Source organism: Pyrus communis, chromosome 17, assembly GCF_963583255.1.
Source record: "Pyrus communis chromosome 17, drPyrComm1.1, whole genome shotgun sequence".
Classification (NCBI taxonomy): domain Eukaryota; kingdom Viridiplantae; phylum Streptophyta; class Magnoliopsida; order Rosales; family Rosaceae; genus Pyrus; species Pyrus communis.
In genome coordinates this window covers 12,180,520-12,198,612 of record NC_084819.1, presented here as the reverse complement: position 1 = coordinate 12,198,612, position 18,093 = coordinate 12,180,520, and the positions used below count along the sequence as shown (strand labels likewise).

General features: G+C 34.9%; 1 protein-coding gene and 1 long non-coding RNA gene across 2 annotated transcripts; one reads left to right on the top strand and one right to left on the bottom strand.

Annotated features, from left to right (window-relative positions):
- The first annotated feature begins 1,791 nt into the window (after nucleotides 1–1,791).
- On the top strand, nucleotides 1,792–8,135 carry LOC137722371 (uncharacterized). Its single transcript, XR_011066757.1, has 3 exons — nucleotides 1,792–1,902; nucleotides 2,259–3,016; nucleotides 7,025–8,135. It is a non-coding gene; the product is annotated as an uncharacterized lncRNA (long non-coding RNA).
- Nucleotides 8,136–13,749: 5,614 nt separating this feature from the next.
- On the bottom strand, nucleotides 13,750–15,334 carry LOC137722370 (probable membrane-associated kinase regulator 4). The gene has a single exon (XM_068461356.1). The coding sequence runs from the start codon at nucleotides 15,156–15,158 to the stop codon at nucleotides 14,070–14,072; it is 1,089 nt and encodes a 362-aa protein (XP_068317457.1). The 5' UTR covers nucleotides 15,159–15,334; the 3' UTR covers nucleotides 13,750–14,069.
- Between the last annotated feature and the right edge of the window lie 2,759 nt (nucleotides 15,335–18,093).

The window sequence follows — 18,093 nt, the reverse complement described above, 5'->3', positions numbered from 1 at the left end:
GAGTGAATAGCCTCTCTCACACCATGTCAACAATGTATATAACTTCTCTGCCAGTGGTACATGGGCCGATGTACAATGGTGTATAACTGCAGTTGTGACAACTTTGTACCGAGTCGCCCTTTACTAGAAAAGAAAACATCACAATATGCAATGTTTTCAGTTACAGAACACGCACTCACTATTTCCCCTCTACCATCCTTGTAAGAAAGTTTTGTTCATTCTAACCTTTTTCAACTAAGTAGTGTCATTCACACATCTATTTTTACTTATAACACACCTCTCTCAATTTCGGCCGTCAATTGAATGAATTGAAGAATACTAATGAAAAAAAATTAACAAGAGTATGTACATGTAAACATAGATGTATGAATGTCATTATCCCTTCAACTAAGCTTTAGGCAAAGTTGCGTATTTCGCCCACATTCAGTATTACTCCAACATCTCAATAGGGTGAAAGAAAGGAAACCTCAGGATGGATCTGGTTTTGAAAAAACACACGATTCCCCCTCAATGTCTCTATCTATTAATATTCATTTGTGTTGGAGATAATTGAGGTGTACATCGGATAAATGAAGGGTTACAAAAGAGTGAAGCAAGGATGCTGAGAGAGAGAATTTTTTTTGTTTAATTTTGCAACGTATGGCTTTCGTTGCCTTTTAATGAAATTTACCATCCTTCCCTTCTGCCTCCTCGCCTCAATGTCTCTATCTATTAATATTCAATAAAAATATTATAACAAGATCTAAAATACCCAAAGTATCCAAGAAAATTCCCAACAGAATAATGGAGTGCTTAGGGAAAAAATAGGATTGCAGAAATCACTGTAGTATAAATAAATAAATAAATAAAACCCCTTTGTGAAAACACAATAGGTACCAACCATTTCCCCTTATTTTCTCTTAAAAAGAGGTAAACAAGATAAAAGACAAGGTGAGGGATTGGGTTGGTCTCACCGGAGAAGACGAGGTGGAGAATGGAGGGGGATGAGGGTTTTCTGCACATAGACAGGAAGGGAGAAAGAAGACGATAGTGTTTGGTTACGAAGATAGCAGATGTATAGTGTTTGGTTATGAAGATAGTAGGAGTTTGAGAGAGAATTTTATTTGACGGGTGTTAAAATTTAATGGGTCACGTAGGATGGTGATCAAATTGACCCAAGTACTGTCCGATTATTTATGAGGAGAATGACTGAAAGAACAATTAGTACTTACTAAATTTACCAAAAAGAAAATAAATTAGTACTTGCTAAATCCCTTGTGCGATTCTTAGGGCTCTCACCTCTCCAAATTCCAAGTTTGCGTTACGTAATTTTCTCAAACACACCAAGAATGAGTTTCCAGCATGAAATTATATATACTAAAATCCAGTTTTTGGTTACAATCAACAGTGTAGCAAAGGAAAGGCAACTCAATATCAAATCAGCCAAAATGAAAAAGGAGGTTTGCTTTGTTTGGGCTTGCGCTTGCCAACTTAAGTGAGAATGTGGAATGTTTCACAGGTTTAATGGGATCCCCTAAATCTCTTGATGTTGGTAATTGAAAGGTGTCCTACCAAGAACATTCCAAAAAATCTCCTAAAGCCAAGGCCCGATGAGAAAGGCGAAACATGTTCCTAATAGACTTGAAAGTGAAAGTTAGATGATCAGAAAAGGAAAGGGATATCCATCCAGAAAAATTTGCCCTTTATTTTCTTCACAATATTTAGCATTCTTTTAGATCGTGCAGTAAATTGCTGATTTTGCCCATGCTAGATGCGTGGTGGTAAGGGAATGAAGCTTAATTTACGCATGTTAGTCAGCTGGGAAAGGAAGTAAGGTGGAAAAGCAAAGCTCTTCCATTTGCTTCCATAGATTTCTCGAGCTCTCTCTCAACCCCAGAACCCTAGCCTCCGCAAGCGAATCAGGTTCGTCTCTCGCTCTCTCTCTCTCTCTCTGTCTCTCTCTCACATATTTTTTTTTTTCAATTCGAGACCGAATTTTGATCATCGTTGGACCTCCTGCTTCCACTTATTTTCTGTTTTTGTTTTCCTTTCGCCTCTCTCTTTCTCGTTCTCTGTCACGATTCTCACCTTCTTCAAATTTTTAATTTAATTCGAATAAAATGTTACCCAGAAAAGCTAAGGTTTCCTGGTGAGTTTTATCTCGACAGTATACTTTCTCTCGATCTAATTTTAAGTGATTGAAAATTGGATTTGGTGATTCTCTCTTTGTTTTTTTTTTCCTTTTTTTTTATTAATTGCCTTATACAGCCCTTTTGTAGGTTTTTGTTGCTGTAATTTCTGTTGAATTGAAAAGGGTTCAAAGGTTGCTACTTCAAGCCATGAAGCACACAATGTGCAGCCATTTGCTGCCACTAATGTGCTGTGGAGAAATCAGATCAGTGGGTATTTTTCTTAACCCCTTTTTTGTTTGATGAGTTTTGTGTGTTTATAAAATATGATATTATTGGCTGTAAGAATCTTGATTTTGTTGGGAATTTTTTGTCAATGTCGTTTGAATTAACTGCAGGGAATACTTTGCCTTTGGGTTGTATATTTCACCAATGTAAGTTTTTAATTTAGGCCAGTTGGTGATGTTGATTTATATCTTGGGTAAATGATCCAGTTCGTTATTTTTATTGTTTAAATTAGTTCATATGAATGTTGATTTCAATTCGACATTGAATTATATCTTGGATAAGCAGCAAATATATATTTGTCAAGAATACTAATTAACTACATACTGCTGCTCACCGATTTGTTAATTCATTCAAGCGTTTTTAATTTTTTTTGTTAATTAAATTACAAATAAGTATTAATGGCCTTCATTTGGTACCAATCAATCAAGTGAGAGATGAGTTGTTTAAATGTTTGATTTGAGTTGTTTGAATGTTTTATTTTACTTGAATTCGAGTCTCCAACTAGAAGAAAGAGAAAGATCTGAATGGGAGCAAGGCAGAACATGGAACAAACGAGTGCATGAGAATTTTATGTTCAGGGGATTTGGGGAAAGGGTGACCAATCATTTGAAAAAACTCAGGTATATGGTTGTTCCTCTTCGAATTACGTGAACATGGCTGTATATTTATTTCTTTTGTGTCAATTATTAGAAAGAATGCACTGGACACTGACATTCTTTTAGACATAATTAACAGGAACATCAAAATGGTTAATTCTACTATGCTCTCATTTATATTTTTCACCTCACAATGTTCCTTTTCCTTCTCTTGGCATGATAATTTGAAATGGTAGCGCATTACAGTAATAGTTATATATTTGATCTATCACTTGGATGTGAAATCCCGTTCCTGGTTTTCACTGCTATAATCTACATATTTGCATTATTGAGATTTTATATTATTTTTCGAGAATTTATATTAATTTATTTGAATTTAGATTTTAATTAAACTAGTTACGAAGTTTGAAGTTTGGAAATTAATTATCTAAAATCGGTACACCTTTCGAGATCACAATTTATATTTTCGAATAGAGCTCGATCACATGAACGCGTAGGCGCAAACTGTTCGTGAAACGGATCTATAATGAAAGAGTTATTAACATTTAAATTTAGGGACATTTTTGTAATTTTGACCCTCATTTAGAATTCTCCAAATTTTCTGGAGCCATGAGATGTGCTAGTGTGTGGCTGGGATGAAAGGAAAAGAAGAGAAAGGAGAAAAAGGGATAGCTGAGATGAAAATGAGAGAAGAGAACATGAGAGATAAGGGGAAACGAAGGGGCCAATTAGGAGACGGGAGAGGAAGGAGCGGCCAATGAGAAAGAGGGAAAGAAGGGGAAAAGGAGAAAGGTGGAGAATGAGGGGAACCAAACCAATTCCCCCTTGACCCACAACCCAGTCGTGACCCATGTGTTTCTTTGGCGAAATTCATCATTTTTTTTTTTGACGAATTGGGCCGATCTACCATTCCCAATCATCATCTCAACCCTTTCTCTACCATTTCCACACCAAATTCAAGAAGATTGGGTTCGAGATTGTGGAGAAATGTACCAGTGGGTGCAACGGGCTTCAGGGCGGTGATCCATCAAATCCAAAGGTAACTCCATCAACAATCACCACCAAAAGGCTTCCCTAAAACTCAGGAACAAAGCTCAAGCAGGTTTAAGGGCGGTGGAGCACAGGAAGTGACGAATTTAAGCACACCTTTTTTAAGGTTTTCGGCAGGTTCGAGGGAAATTGAAGCTTTTCCCGACCAAATTAGGCTTAGTCACAAGTATGAAACTTATTCCACTCATCAAGATCTACATTTCTGTGAAATTTGGTAATTTTTAGAAATAATTGAATTTTCCGACAGGTTGGGGCGACCGTTCGCCGCGTGCGGCGGCGCATGGACCGAGACTCCACTTGACCATCCTAGGCTAATTTTGATGCCCTGATTCCATATTTGACATCCATTTAGTGAAATTCCATTGTTTTAGTATAGTTTTGTAATTGACCACCTAGTTGGCCCCCACGAGGTCATTATATGAATTGACAATCCGACCGTTGGATTGGCACCAAACTTAAATATATAATAGTATATAATATTTGAGGATAGTAGGAACTGATGGATCAGGAATCCGACATAGGGATCTTCCCAAATTGAATTTTTAAGTTTGTAAAACCAATTGCTGATCGCCACTTGGCCCACTTGAATTTGAGATTGGCGGAGATCTGACCGTCGGATCGTGATGAGATTTTAGTATGTTGTTCTATGAGCATAATGTGGATCTTAGGAAGTTACAGGTCTGAAATACGATGTGTGGATCTTCAAATTAAATTGCTAGGGAGTGGACCCCATCGTTGACTGAGAGTTGACTTTTGGTCAACATGTCCTGAACCATTTGAATTACTAAAATTATTATTATTAAAGACTCAGTGAGGCTTTATGGACTTGTCTCGGTAAGTGACTTTAATATATGTGATATGGTTATTACCCTGTTTTCTTATATCAGTATCCTTTGTGGATATGACTTGGTGTTATAAATGTGTTTTCTATTAAAATATGATTTTTATAATTGGCCATCGATCTATTTTTATTAAATTTAATTTGATTCATGGATTGGAAATATTTGTGAAAAAGTGATTTGAAGTGCATATTGAAAAGTTTGTTAAACTTGAGGGCTAGTAGGGGGTCGTTACCCTAGTGTCACGGGGTTAGGTGACACCGAGTCTACACCATGTAGTAGTGGTACATGGATGGTCCTGCTTGGTTAATCAGCGATGGGCGATCCTTTTGGCCATATATACTTAGGAGTGATCATGCTTGGTTAATCCACGATGGGTGATCACTGCTTATGACCCTGCTTGGTTCATCCGCGACTGGGGGTCACTAGTGGTCCTACTTGGTTAATCCGCGATAGGAGACCATACTATATTATGGATCGTGCTTGGTTAATCCGTGATGGGCGATCCTTATAGCCACACATACTTAGAGGTGATCATGCTTGGTTAATCTGCGATGGGCGATCATTGCCTAACAGATTTGTAGGAGCAACTCTGCTCGTGATTGGGGGTCACTACCTACATGGTTTCTTAGGGGTGGCTCTGCTTGGTTAATTCCCTATGTGGGGCCACTTCCTGTTTGGTTACTTATGTAGGCTTTGGCCGGATTGCGTCCCTCTAACCTAGTTTTTAATGTATTTATGAACAACAGTTTTTGAGAATCTTTGTTGTTTTAATTAGAAAAGCCGTTGGATGTCTAGGTGACTCCTTCAAAGTTTTTAGTGACTTGACTATGATTTCATAAATATAAACTTATATTTGAGATTTATAAACTATGATCGATGGCCTTTCTTTTTATTGAATATCACATACTTGTATTATTATCATTCACCCAAGCTTCGTAGCTTATCTGAGTTCTAATTTGCCCAGTGCACCATTCCTATGATTTAGGCACTGATTATACATGTGACAGTTCATGGTAGATTACGAGAAACCGCTTGATATTTTGGTTCCGTTGAGTGGTCAGGAATCCTTGCTTTTGCTTATTTCCATAAGGTTAGTCTAGAACCCTAGATTCGAGTAAATGGGAATTACCCACAATAGACCTTGTGAATATAAATTAGATTTACCATGTTATTACTCATAATCCAAGTAGGGAATTATATAGAGTTCCTTAATTAAATTCGTGGAATAATATGTTATCTCATTGATTGATTAATGTAGTTAAATGTTAAAATCATGCATCTTTGATTTATGAATTGATTAATTGATAGGATTGTGGAATGACGTTGGATATGATTATTATTGTGATTATTTTAGTTTATCAATTTGGCTTGATATGTTACATGTTGTGGATGGAAGTATCATGTTGAAAACTTAGTGATTTATATGATGGATGGAATGGAAACATTGAATGTCAAGTGGGTTTGTTGGGTAACCCTAAACCTAGTAATTTCATGCTTGTTAAGTTCTAATAATTTATTAAGGAATGCTATACTTTCCGATTTGAACGTACTATGATAAACGTCGGAGTGTAGTAAATGGTGAACTACAAATGGCTTGATCCCTATTTAGGGTACGTAGGCAATCTAACGAGGAGGTTAGATGCAGCCATAAAGCATACGAAATTTACTATGAAATCCGAGTTTTGAGCTATGCTTGTACGTATCCCAGAGGTGGGGTATGTTAGATATACGGATACTTGGTGACGTCACATGTTGATCTTAGACGTATGTCGGGATCGGGACGTGAAATTGGAAATCTGGTAATTATTTGGGCAAACAATGGCGATGTAAGACTAAAATGGGTTCGGTTATGTGTTCATTCAATAATTCCAATAATATTTTTCTTCTAACACTGTTAACTTACTGTGGTGCTTAAAAGATTGTTAAGCATATAGCTTTCAGTGATCTCTGGTCCCTATATATGCACTTTATTTGTATATTAGTTTCACTTAATTTAAGGTTTTGAAAAATTTCATTTAATAAATCCAAAATGTGTATTCCTTTAGAGACCGTTTGATAACCATTTGGTTTTTAGTTTTAAGATTGAAGTGTTATTTCATTTTTAACGCTTTTAATTGATTCATGTTTATGTTTGGATCAGGAAAGAAACGTTGCTGACTGTGTACCTGTGACGATGCATCATTGATATGCTTCTGTGTCAATTTGACTTCAGTTATTTGGTAAGAGAACTTACTTTAATCGCCGTGCTGACATTCGTGTCCTTATTTTGTGTGTGTGTGTGTGTGTGTGTGGTCAGAAGAAGCTTTTCTGTTTTTGGATGGTTGTACTTTGTATGCAAGTGAGATTTTGGATTTACTCAAACTAAGTATTGAGTTAGGTGAGTTTTACGATTTTCTTACCTTTTTCTTTGTTGGATTGTTGTACTTTGTATGCAAGTGAGATTTTGGATTTACTCAAAGCAGGCATTGAGTTAGTTCAGGTTATACGTGGTGATGTGCTCCTAAAGAGAGAGAGAGAGAGAGAGAAGAGAAGGATAATATATCTCCATATGGTATAACATATGTTTAAGATAGGAAAAAATTGGTGCCGGGCTTTGCTGGTTGGTGAAAAAAATATAATTTTGGAGATGTCAGCTGGTGCTTGCAGTGTGGTTTAGTTCAGGGGAGATCTGAGGGTTGAAGATAACCTAGCTTTGGCAGCTGCAGTGAAAGCAAGAGGTTTGCCTCCATTGGATCTACTGCCTCCGTTAACAAAAACTCACAATCTGTTTAGATGTGGGGTTTCAAACCAACCATGGTTTCGAAAAAAATGTCAATCTTTATTATTCATAGGGTGTTATCAATCTTTATAAATAGTGTGTTTCAAACTAATAAAAAAAAGTTGAAATGTTTGTTATTACTGTATGTGATTTATAATATTTGTCTCCGCCGTATATTTTTCTTTCTTTTTTGTTCAGTGAAAAATGACATAGCCTTGGTTTATATATGCTTCATGTGTAGCCATGTTAGGGTTTCTTTGGTTAATTTTAAGTTTTTCATATTAAATGTAAGCTTAAACTTTGTGATTTCTTGAAATCGATGAGAGCATATTTTGCACTGCACATTCTCACTAAGCCAGTGTACATGAGCTGCAGAGGGTTGTTGTTAAAATACAAAAAGAGAGGTGAATCATGGTATCAAGTGGTATGAAATTAAAATATTAATATCTTTGTTAGTATTTTCTGGTGTTATTACAACAGTATCGATAATATCTGGCAGTTTTCTTTTGTTTGAATTTCTTTTTTGTGGTTTTGGATTTACAAATGGTTATTCTATTCAAATTTTCTGTATGTGATTTTGGGGGTTTGATTTGTAGCCTCCGATTGTGTATGTGGGTGTTTAATTTTGTTTTGTTTTTAGTTGCAGGAGACTTTTTGTTTTTTTTTGTTTTTTTATTTTTATTTTTATTTTTTTTGTGCTTTTGGGGGCTTTTGTTTGCAATTTTGGAACCGCTCTCTGCTCAGACCTATGATAGCACTGGTGAGCTTCCCTTTCAAAAAATAAAAATCACTTTGGTAAATAGGATTTATGAAATGCTTAATTTGGGTTTGGGGTTGCTTTTTTCTCATGATAAAAATTGGTGTGTGCCATCTGGAACTGTTATTGGGCATTTTGAGGTTTGTTGCAGTAAAGGGTTTAAGGTTTTTGGCAATGTGATATCGTACGTGTTAGGGTTTTTGAAAGTTGGCTTATTTTGGAATTAATGATTTTATGCGTCATTAAGTTGGTAAAGAAGGCTTTCAAATCAAATTTTTTTTTTCACAGTTCAAACTATTGATTAGTTGATAGAGAGCAAGGTTTTCATTCTATTTGTAAAATTTAGTCAAAAGCTTTTTTTAACAACTATGATATAGTTTGATTTCAATTCATAATTACTTATTTTGTTAAATTTAAGCTTGAATCTATTAGTAAATCTTTATACTTTATGTTCAAATACATATATAATCATGTATGTATAGTTTTTGTAATGTTGTTAAGCATTTTTAGTGTGTTCTTTTTGTGCGTAGAGGGTGAAAAGCGCGCTGTTCACTGAGGCAAAACAGGAGACATCTTCTACTTCATATGGGAAGAAGAGGTTAGTTTGATTGTGATTGCTTTTATGATTTGGTTAAGTTCGAAGTTAGTTGGCTTATGTCTAATTAGCCATTTGCGTTGTTTGCACATGTAGTTGTTTTGTAACTTAGTTGATTTGGGTTTGTACAGTTTTTTTTCTCCGTAGTATGCATATTCACTGTTATTCAGCAGATATTTAACAATATTTTTTTCTTGCATTTTTTCCCATGCTGAATTGTGAAGCGACAAGCAATATAAACATATGAATTTTGTTTCTTCATTGTTAACCTGTTGATTCTAGGGATAATTTGAGCTTTTACATTCTTTTGAACATTTTTCATATTTGACTTGCAGGATCACTGTCACTGTACACCTTTCTGCAACTGTTTCTTCTTTCTATCTCCCTTCCTCTGTGTAATTTTAGTCAAATTGAACTACTTTTTTTTAACTTCATATTTAACTAAAGTGCTCAGAATTTAGTTAAATGAAATTTTACTTTGGTTTGATGACATTTAGGTGTTCGGTGTTGAGTTCATGATTATTAGGTCCACAATCATTGCATACATGATCTTTTATATGTTTTAACCAGAATATGTCATAAAATTTTCAATTCTGCAACAACATGCAGGTCACATTTCCCACAGCAACACGCGGGTCATACTTTCTATATGTATAAAGAACTTATGACCTATTCTTCTAATCATGTATTGGAAAGAATTTTGAAAATTGATTGTATTTTCTTGTGTATATCTCTCTCGTTACGAGATCTAGTCAACACGATAGCTAAAATCTCTTTTTTTTTTCAAAGACAAACATGTCAATGTTGTCATGGGGAACCGAGTTTCTTGTTATATGTGCTTGGATTGTATGAATGTATGTATTTCCCAGTCATGTGAAAAATCTAGCAGACAGTTTCTCAAATGGATGTTTTGTCAAAACCAAAAGAAAGAGAAATGGGATTGCTAAAAGAGCAGTGCTATTCACAATTTTTTTTTTTTTTTTTTTTTACACATTTTTGTTAATTTTTGTCCATTGATCTTTTTCAATTCATTCGATTCGATAGTCGAAAATTGAGATTTGTGTGTAAAAGGTAAAAAATGAATATGTAGATAGCACCACTGTACTAAAATGTTTTAAGCCAGAAAATGCCATATTCAATTCTTTTTTTAGTTCTTTGGACTTAAAAATAATTTTGGTGTGACATTGCTGTTGCATTCTTTTAAATTTTGTTTGGTTAAATCTATAAAACATTTCTGATACATGTAGCATGCGTCTGTGGATGCTCTGCAGAGGAAAACTGGGAACCTCTTTGTTGCTAAAATTAATATTGATGTTAACATGAAGGTAATCAATTAAATAGAGTGGTTTTTTTTGGAACTCAATTTTTTGTTGACAATTTTAAACCCTAACCCATACTATGATTATTTTATTATTTGCTCCTTAATAAACTATGAAGACTCATTTGTCAACATGCAATATGCATTGTAGGATTATTTAGGCCGTCAGCTATGATGATTTCATCTAAAATATTTTTATGTACTACCTATACATTAACGCATAGTAGAAAAACTCGACTTGAGGCACCTTAGTTTTTTTAGAAAGACTTGTGTAAAATGGGGACACCAAAGTAGTGGTGTCAGACACAAACCTGTCACTCATCGTCATGTTTTTTTAACTCTCTTATGTCATGTATAATTAGTTTGAAACACTTATCATTTTGTAATCCTCGTTTCATGCTAATCTTTCTCCTAGTTTTGGCAATTTAGCAACCGACATGCAAAACCTTCCAACAAAAACCGAGTCCCCAGAAAATCCTTAACCCTAGAGAATGAGACCACCTATTGTTTGGGAAATTCTCCTTAATAACAACAATTGACAGAGGAAAGATAAAAGGATGACGTGCTACTAACTTTAATGCACCGCACAGCGCAGACAAATGTCGCCCACAGTGCTTTTGGGTGAAAGTAAAGCTCAAACAGTTATTGAGAATCTGGTTCATGGGAAAAGCAGCTTATTACAAAAGCTAGGTAGCTACTAGTCTCCACAAAGTCCCTAGGCTAGCTTTCCCGTGCCCTAAACCACTAGAGAAGTTTGAGTCACCTTCACAGAGAAAAGGTTTCCATTTGGTTTCCTTTCTTTCTTTTTTTTTTTTTAGGGTAAATTACACAGAACTACCTCAACTATTAGTCATGAATAGTTTCATACCTCGTATTTAAAAGTTTCAATATCATACATCATCTACGAATTTATTACAATTTCATACCTTCCGTCAGTTGTTTCTTAATTCCTCTATTAAATGTTGACGTGATTTGTGGTTTAACACACTTTCTATTAAAAAAAACTAAAAAAATATTATTAAAAATTAAAAAAAAATCATTTAATATTTTTTAAATATTAAAAAAAGAAAAGAAAAAAACCCACTCATGTTCGTCTTCCCCCCCCCCCCCCCTTCTCCCCCCACCCCCTAGAAAGAAAGAAGAAGAAGAAGAAGAAGAAGAAGAAGAAGAAGAAAACCCATCTTCATCTTCCCCGACCCCCTTCCCTGCAACCCACCCCTTTCTTCCCCCTCCCATCTTCCCCTTCCCTCCTCCTCGGCACCCACCCTCTTCCCTCCTCTACACACCCCACTCCTCAAATCCACACCCATTCCCCCCCCCCCCCCCCATTTTCTCCATGCCCAATTTCTCCACCCGCGGAATCAGCGGAAGATGGGATCTGGGTTGTAGGGAAAGGGGGATTGGGGAAGATGAAGATGGTTTTTTTTTTTTATGGGTTGTAGGTAGTGGGTGCAAGGGTGGGTGCGGAGGAGGAGGGAAGGGGAAGACGGGAGGAGGAAGAAATGGATGGGTTGCAGGGAAGGGGGGGGGGTCGGGGAAGATGAAGATGGGTTTTTTTTTTTTTTTTTTGTTTCTTCTTCTTTCTTTCTGGGTTGCAGTAGGCGCCGGGGGAAGATGAACATGGGGTGGGTTTTTTTTTTTTTAATAACTTTTCTTTAATTAATTATTATTTTAATAATTACAAAATATTTAAAGTTTTTTTTTTAGTTTTTAATAATATTTTATTAGTTTTTTAATAGAAAGTGTGTCACATCACAAGCCACTTCATCATTTAACGGAAGAATTGACAGACAACTGACAAAAGGTATGACATTGCAACAAATTCGAAGATATGGTATGACATTGAAACTTTTTAAAGATGAGGTATGAAACTGTAACGACCCAATAGTTGAGGTAGTTTTGTGTAATTTACCCCTTTTTTTTAACTAATTGTGCTTAAAGAGAAGTTTTAAAATTTTGAAAACTAATGAAAAATAATTGAAAACTTTGAGTTTTAACCATAATGACTAAATAAAGAGAAAAGTGAATAGTACCATAATTGACTTTTTAGTGTCAAAATGTGGTTTTTCGTTAAAATGAACAATACCGGGAGCTTTTCGTTAAAATTCCCTTTAAATTTTTGTTAAACTAGCAAGTGAATAATTAAAAAACTATTTTAGTTACTCAGTTTAACTTTTCATCTCTATCAACGTTCTTTTTTAACAAACTTTAAGATATTTTAATATTAACAATTCAAAATCAACTCACTCATTTTTTAAACTACTTTTTCTCTTTCTTTTCACCTTGCTCAAGGGTCCACTATTGAGTTTTATTATTTTTTATATTTAACGAGTAAATAGTTGCACTTCAAATTTAAAGAGTGACGGTTCATTTTGCTATCATAGAAACTCTTTTACACCATCTCTTGGAGATGAATTTTTTGAGTTTGGCTCTTTAAAATAAAGTTTGGGTTTGTTTTACAGCATCTCTTGGAGATGCTTCCAAATGTTTTCAATTGTCTTCTTTGAATATAATTTTTTCTTTTTTCTTTTTTTTGGTTAAAGAACAGGTTGTTGAAATTTTGAATCAATAGTACTCGTGTAAATTTTTCACATGTCCTATTATTTACACAAAATGCTACAATGATGGTAAATCCGTGTCAAGTAAGTGGCACATGTTGACAAGGGTCGATAACATTGGTGCGTAACATTTCAGTTGTAAACTTTTAATGTGTTATTACATTATTGGCACAAAATTTGTCATTGAGCAAAAGATTAGACGTTCTACTTAGAGAATTTCCAAAAAAATCTAAATAGTGATATATAAGCATTTTAATAAAAAAAAATAAAATACAATGTGAATTATGGCAATTAGTCAACATATTGTGTCACGTCATCCTACATTAAAATTTGAATTCTTGTGTCATAAATTAGAGTAGTTTAAAAATAAAAAATAAAAAAATAAAAAATAAAAGTTCTAAAAATTTTCCGCCCAGCGTTGCCTAGGTCTCACCTAGGTGTTAGGCAGCTGGCGACCGTCCCGATTAATTCCCAAAAGTTTGAAAATTAAGAAAGGACATCTAGACCTATCTAAGGGCCCGCGTAGCCCGCCTAAGTCACGAATCTCACTTAAACATAAAATAAATAACTTTTATTTTGCATTTTGTTTTTCAATAAATTGTAAGAAACTTGTTGAATATTTAGATAAACACTCAGTATATGCTTGTTTCCTATGTTTTTAATATATTATAATACTTTATAATTTATATGTTATTATATAATACAATTTATTTATCATAATACAATTATTTATTTTATATGTAAGTAGATATTTATTTCTATATTATATAAATCTAATTAAAAAAAAAATCCACGCCTAAACACTAGTATCCAGCCAGAACAGCGTCAAGTGCTTTTTGCAACTTTATTTCTCAGACTCACTGGACACTTGCACTCAATAAAACAATAATGTATCATCCAAAAAGTAACAACGAGAATCAAACAAAGGATTGTGGAAATCAATCACGACTATAAAAACTTCTCAAGTACCATAAAAGTTGGGGAACCAGAGAGAGTTGGCTTAAACTTTTTGATTTGAACGGTTAAATCCTCAAGTGAATGAAAACCCCAAGAACGAGGTCTCCGCTCTAACACTGCTGAAAAAACGTGCAAAAAGCAGATGCCTGTACATCAATCACACTGCATACTGCATATTTATTGGACCCCGAAAATTTAAAAGAGAGATTAACAGAGAAAACCCATCTCAAATTCTCAAAATCTCAATCATATAATGCAATCAAATTATTCATCTGTGCGTCTCTCATAGGATTATTGGATGAACCTTGGTGAGATCTCTTCACCCCCACAAACTGCATTCTTGAACTCAACAGCTGCTGGGACTGTTTGCAATGAGCAATTGCCCCCTCGATTGAGCTCTCAAGCTCTGAATTTGCACTCGCACTTCGCTTCAGCAGCTGCAAATCTGAGAACCCACTTGAGCTGAAGGAGAAAGAAGACGAGGAAGACGAAGAAACGGAGGAAGATGTAGGTGAACACAGAGATTGCAGGGCAGTTGTATGTTGAATTGCCCCACAGAAAGATTTTCTGTGGGTGTTTGAGTTTTCCTCGGCCATTTCTTTCCCAATGCTTTTCATGAGAGTGGTTGATGATATTTGGAATCTGCCACCGTCGACTCTTCCAAATGGGGTTTTCTCAGCCACTTTCATGTACTTGTTGGAGCAAAAGTCTCTGACTTTTGAGCCACTTTCTGCTTCTGCTTCGGCACATGAGTTGTAGTCATCCGCACAGGTGGTTTTTCTGAACAGGGACTTCACATATGCCCTTGAAGCCTTGAGCTTTTGACCCAATGAGGACTGCTTGATCTGCTTCAGCTTTGTAGACCAAGATTTCTTTTGATGATCATTGTGCCCACCAATGAAATTCACACACATGTCAGCCGTCCATTCGGAGATGTACTCATCTGAGTTGAGTTCACTGCTGACCCTGCAGGACTCTGAGGGGGCGATATTGTAGGACTGGTCCAATGGGATACTGGAGCTTTCCCTTTTGGTAAAGCTTTCGTCAATGGCTTCCTGTGTTTTGTTGTTGGAGGTTTGGAGGATCTTTTGGACCATTTGCAGGCGAGGTGGGAGGTGGAGCGGGAGGAGCTTACCTTTGTAGAAGAGGTCATCAGCTGGGGAATTTGTGGTTTCTTTGTCTTGACAAAGTGAGGACATCTGGAACTCAAACTCTCTGGTTTGTGGTGGAGAGCTGATGGAATAGCACAAGAAGTTGGAGGAAGAGCTCACTTCCATGTCTATGTAGTCTTCATCTGAACTATGATCACCTGGAGCTTGGCTTCTGGCCATCGCATCTGACCCTTTTCTCTCTCTCTCTCTAGTTTCTCTCTCTAGATAGTAGATTCTCTGTGTGTGAAGATGGTTAAGCTTAATTATGGGGAGGAGAGCTTGGCGAAGGAAGTGACAGGGCACTTTTTAAAAGAAAGAAAAACTAATCAAAAAGTTTGGAAACTTTGAGTTTTAACGATAAAGACAAAATAAAAAATAAAGTGAATAGTATCAGAATTGATTTTTTAGTATAAAAATATAATTTTTCGTTAAAATAAACGGATTTGGATCCTCTCTTGAGCCCAAGGAGAGGATCCTCCTGACCAAAAAACTTGGGCCGTTGGATGAAAATTCAACGTCTATAATTATTATAACTTTAAAGAGATTCCTCTGTTTGTAGCCGTTGGATGAAAATTCAATGGTCCAAGTTATTTGGTTAGGAGGATCCTCTCCTTGGGCTCAGGAGAGGATCCAAGTCCAAACTAAACAATATCAAAACCTTTTCGTTAACGTTCATTTAAAATTTAAAAAGTTGAAAAGTTTGAATAATGCATAAATAATTGTAATAAATAGCAAATTCTATTTCCTTTTTCTTTGCACTTCTATCTTGAAATGCTTCCAATAACAAGTACGCGTAAAGGAAAAACTTAAAGAAAACTAGCGAAGAGTTTAAAAAAATTCTAGTTTTAATAAAAAATGGTAAATAAAAATATAATAAATAGTACCAGAAAAAAAAAAGTAAAAATATGGTTTTTCATTAAATATGAACAGTATCAGAAATATTTCGTTAAAACTCCTAAAAACTTATTAACCTTTTTTTCCTAGCCCGAGTAGCCACACAAACTGACCAATATGTATTATTCTTCGTATATCTAGGGCTACAGAACATCTAACTGTAGGTTATATGGGCTCGAGTTTGTAGTTTCAATAGATTCTAATCACAATTTTATGAGTGTCTCGTGTGTGTGCGCACACATTATGCTTAACGTTAACACATAATGAATAGAAAATTAGACTATTGGTTCTTGAACTTTAGTTGAATTAAAACTTTGGTTTATGAACTAAACATCTGTGAGCGTTGATTTCTAAAATTGTCACATCGTGGAGCAATGGTATTTTTGGTAACTCCACTAGAATTTTGTCCAAAGTTGTCTAAACAAAAGGGTTTAAGGGAAAAAAATTCTAACGGAGTTATCTGGAAAAAAAAAAAAAAAAAAAAAAAAAGACTAAATCGGTACTTGAAACATTGTGTCTAATATTTTTTTTTTTTATGTATTATAATATAGGTGCACGGTTGATTTCCAAAAAAAATATATAGATGCACGCCGAGTTTATACTTTACGGTACAATTTTAATAGATAAAACATGCATGGAAGTTATACCAAGTAGTGGTTTTTCTATGTAATACAATAAGTTTCAAATGCCTATTTGTTCTGAAAGGATGGAGTTCTTTTAGGAGTGCAACTTTGCTCACCCCTCTAAAGTGGGGCTGATGCTCACATCCCAGGTTATTTGCCTTTAGATTAATTTGGTTTAATTAATTTAAAGTACGAATTTTAATTTAAACTAATCTAACTGTAATTAATGAGAGTGAGCAAAAAATGACACTGAAATTTATATAAAAAATACAATCCCGAACATGCCCAAGAGCCCCTTTAGAACCAATTTTGTAAGAAACGGTTTTTTGTCAAACAGTGTCAATAACTTATTTTGTTGTCTTTTTTTGTCTTTTCATTTTAGTGCAGTATTGAGTGTATGAAAAGACTTTCAGGGCTTGTTCGAGATTGCTTCTCGAACGGCTAAATGCTTTTTAACAATTAAAAACACTTCTAATTACATTTTACAACGAAAATTAAAAGTGATTCTAGATTAAAGAAGTGCTAAATACTCTCAAACATGCCCTAGATAGCTTGTTTATAATGCGCTCCAAGACTTGCAATCAAGACATATATAATGCAATGACTGTAGAGCGTGATTGGTGGATGACAATGCTCATACAAACAAAACCCCATGACTGTACGTTTTCTTGGTCTACATCCACTCCACCCTTGAAAATACCTTGAATTTGGATCTTCAAACGTTTTCTTAGACTAGTTTGCCACCACCATAAGTAGTACAAGATGAAGATGTTGACAGATCAGAACACAAGAAAGCCTCCTGCTTTTATTGAGATTTCATTTGGCAGTTTCAATGAAAAGAATATCCCCCCATCTTTTGAAACAGTGTTCAGAAAATGAAAGGAGAAATAGATTTTTTCGAAAGTGAAATTCTCTGTAAACTCTACTTCACGTTATGTATTTAATACAATTCTCATGCCAATATTATAAAATATTATGCCAAAAATATAAGACGGTAGAGAATTCTACTTTCGGGAAAATCTTCTCACTATTTCTCAAATGAAAATACAAGCTCTAATGCCAAAATCTAATCTCTAAGAAATAACTATTAGCATGAGATATTGATATCCGAGAAAGTCAACAAACATTATTTTTTAGGTGGGATTTCACTGGCCCAACAGAGTTAACAAACCTAGTTTTCAAATTTGGGGACCCTCATTTCACTCTCTAAATCTATAGACTCTTCAAACGTTATTTTTACTTTATTATTAAAATCTCTCTCTCTCTCTCTCTCTCTCTCTCTCTCTCTCTCTCTCTCTCTCTCTCTCTCTCTCTCTCTCTCTCTCTCTCTCTCTCAAGTAGCTTTAAAATTACCTTTTTAGTAACAGATATGTATTTAAATAGTCATATTTATATATTCTATCGAAGATATTCTAACTCTTTAAGTTTGTGCTTTCTTTTTCTCATATTTGTTGTGCTTCCTTTTTTTATACATGTTTATGTTCTATGATAATGACCATGTGGAATATGAGATCTAAGGAAAATAATAACTTTTTTAAACATTAATTTGATTTAGTTTACTAACTATTGTTTTTCTTCCTTTTTTTTTAATTGAGAAA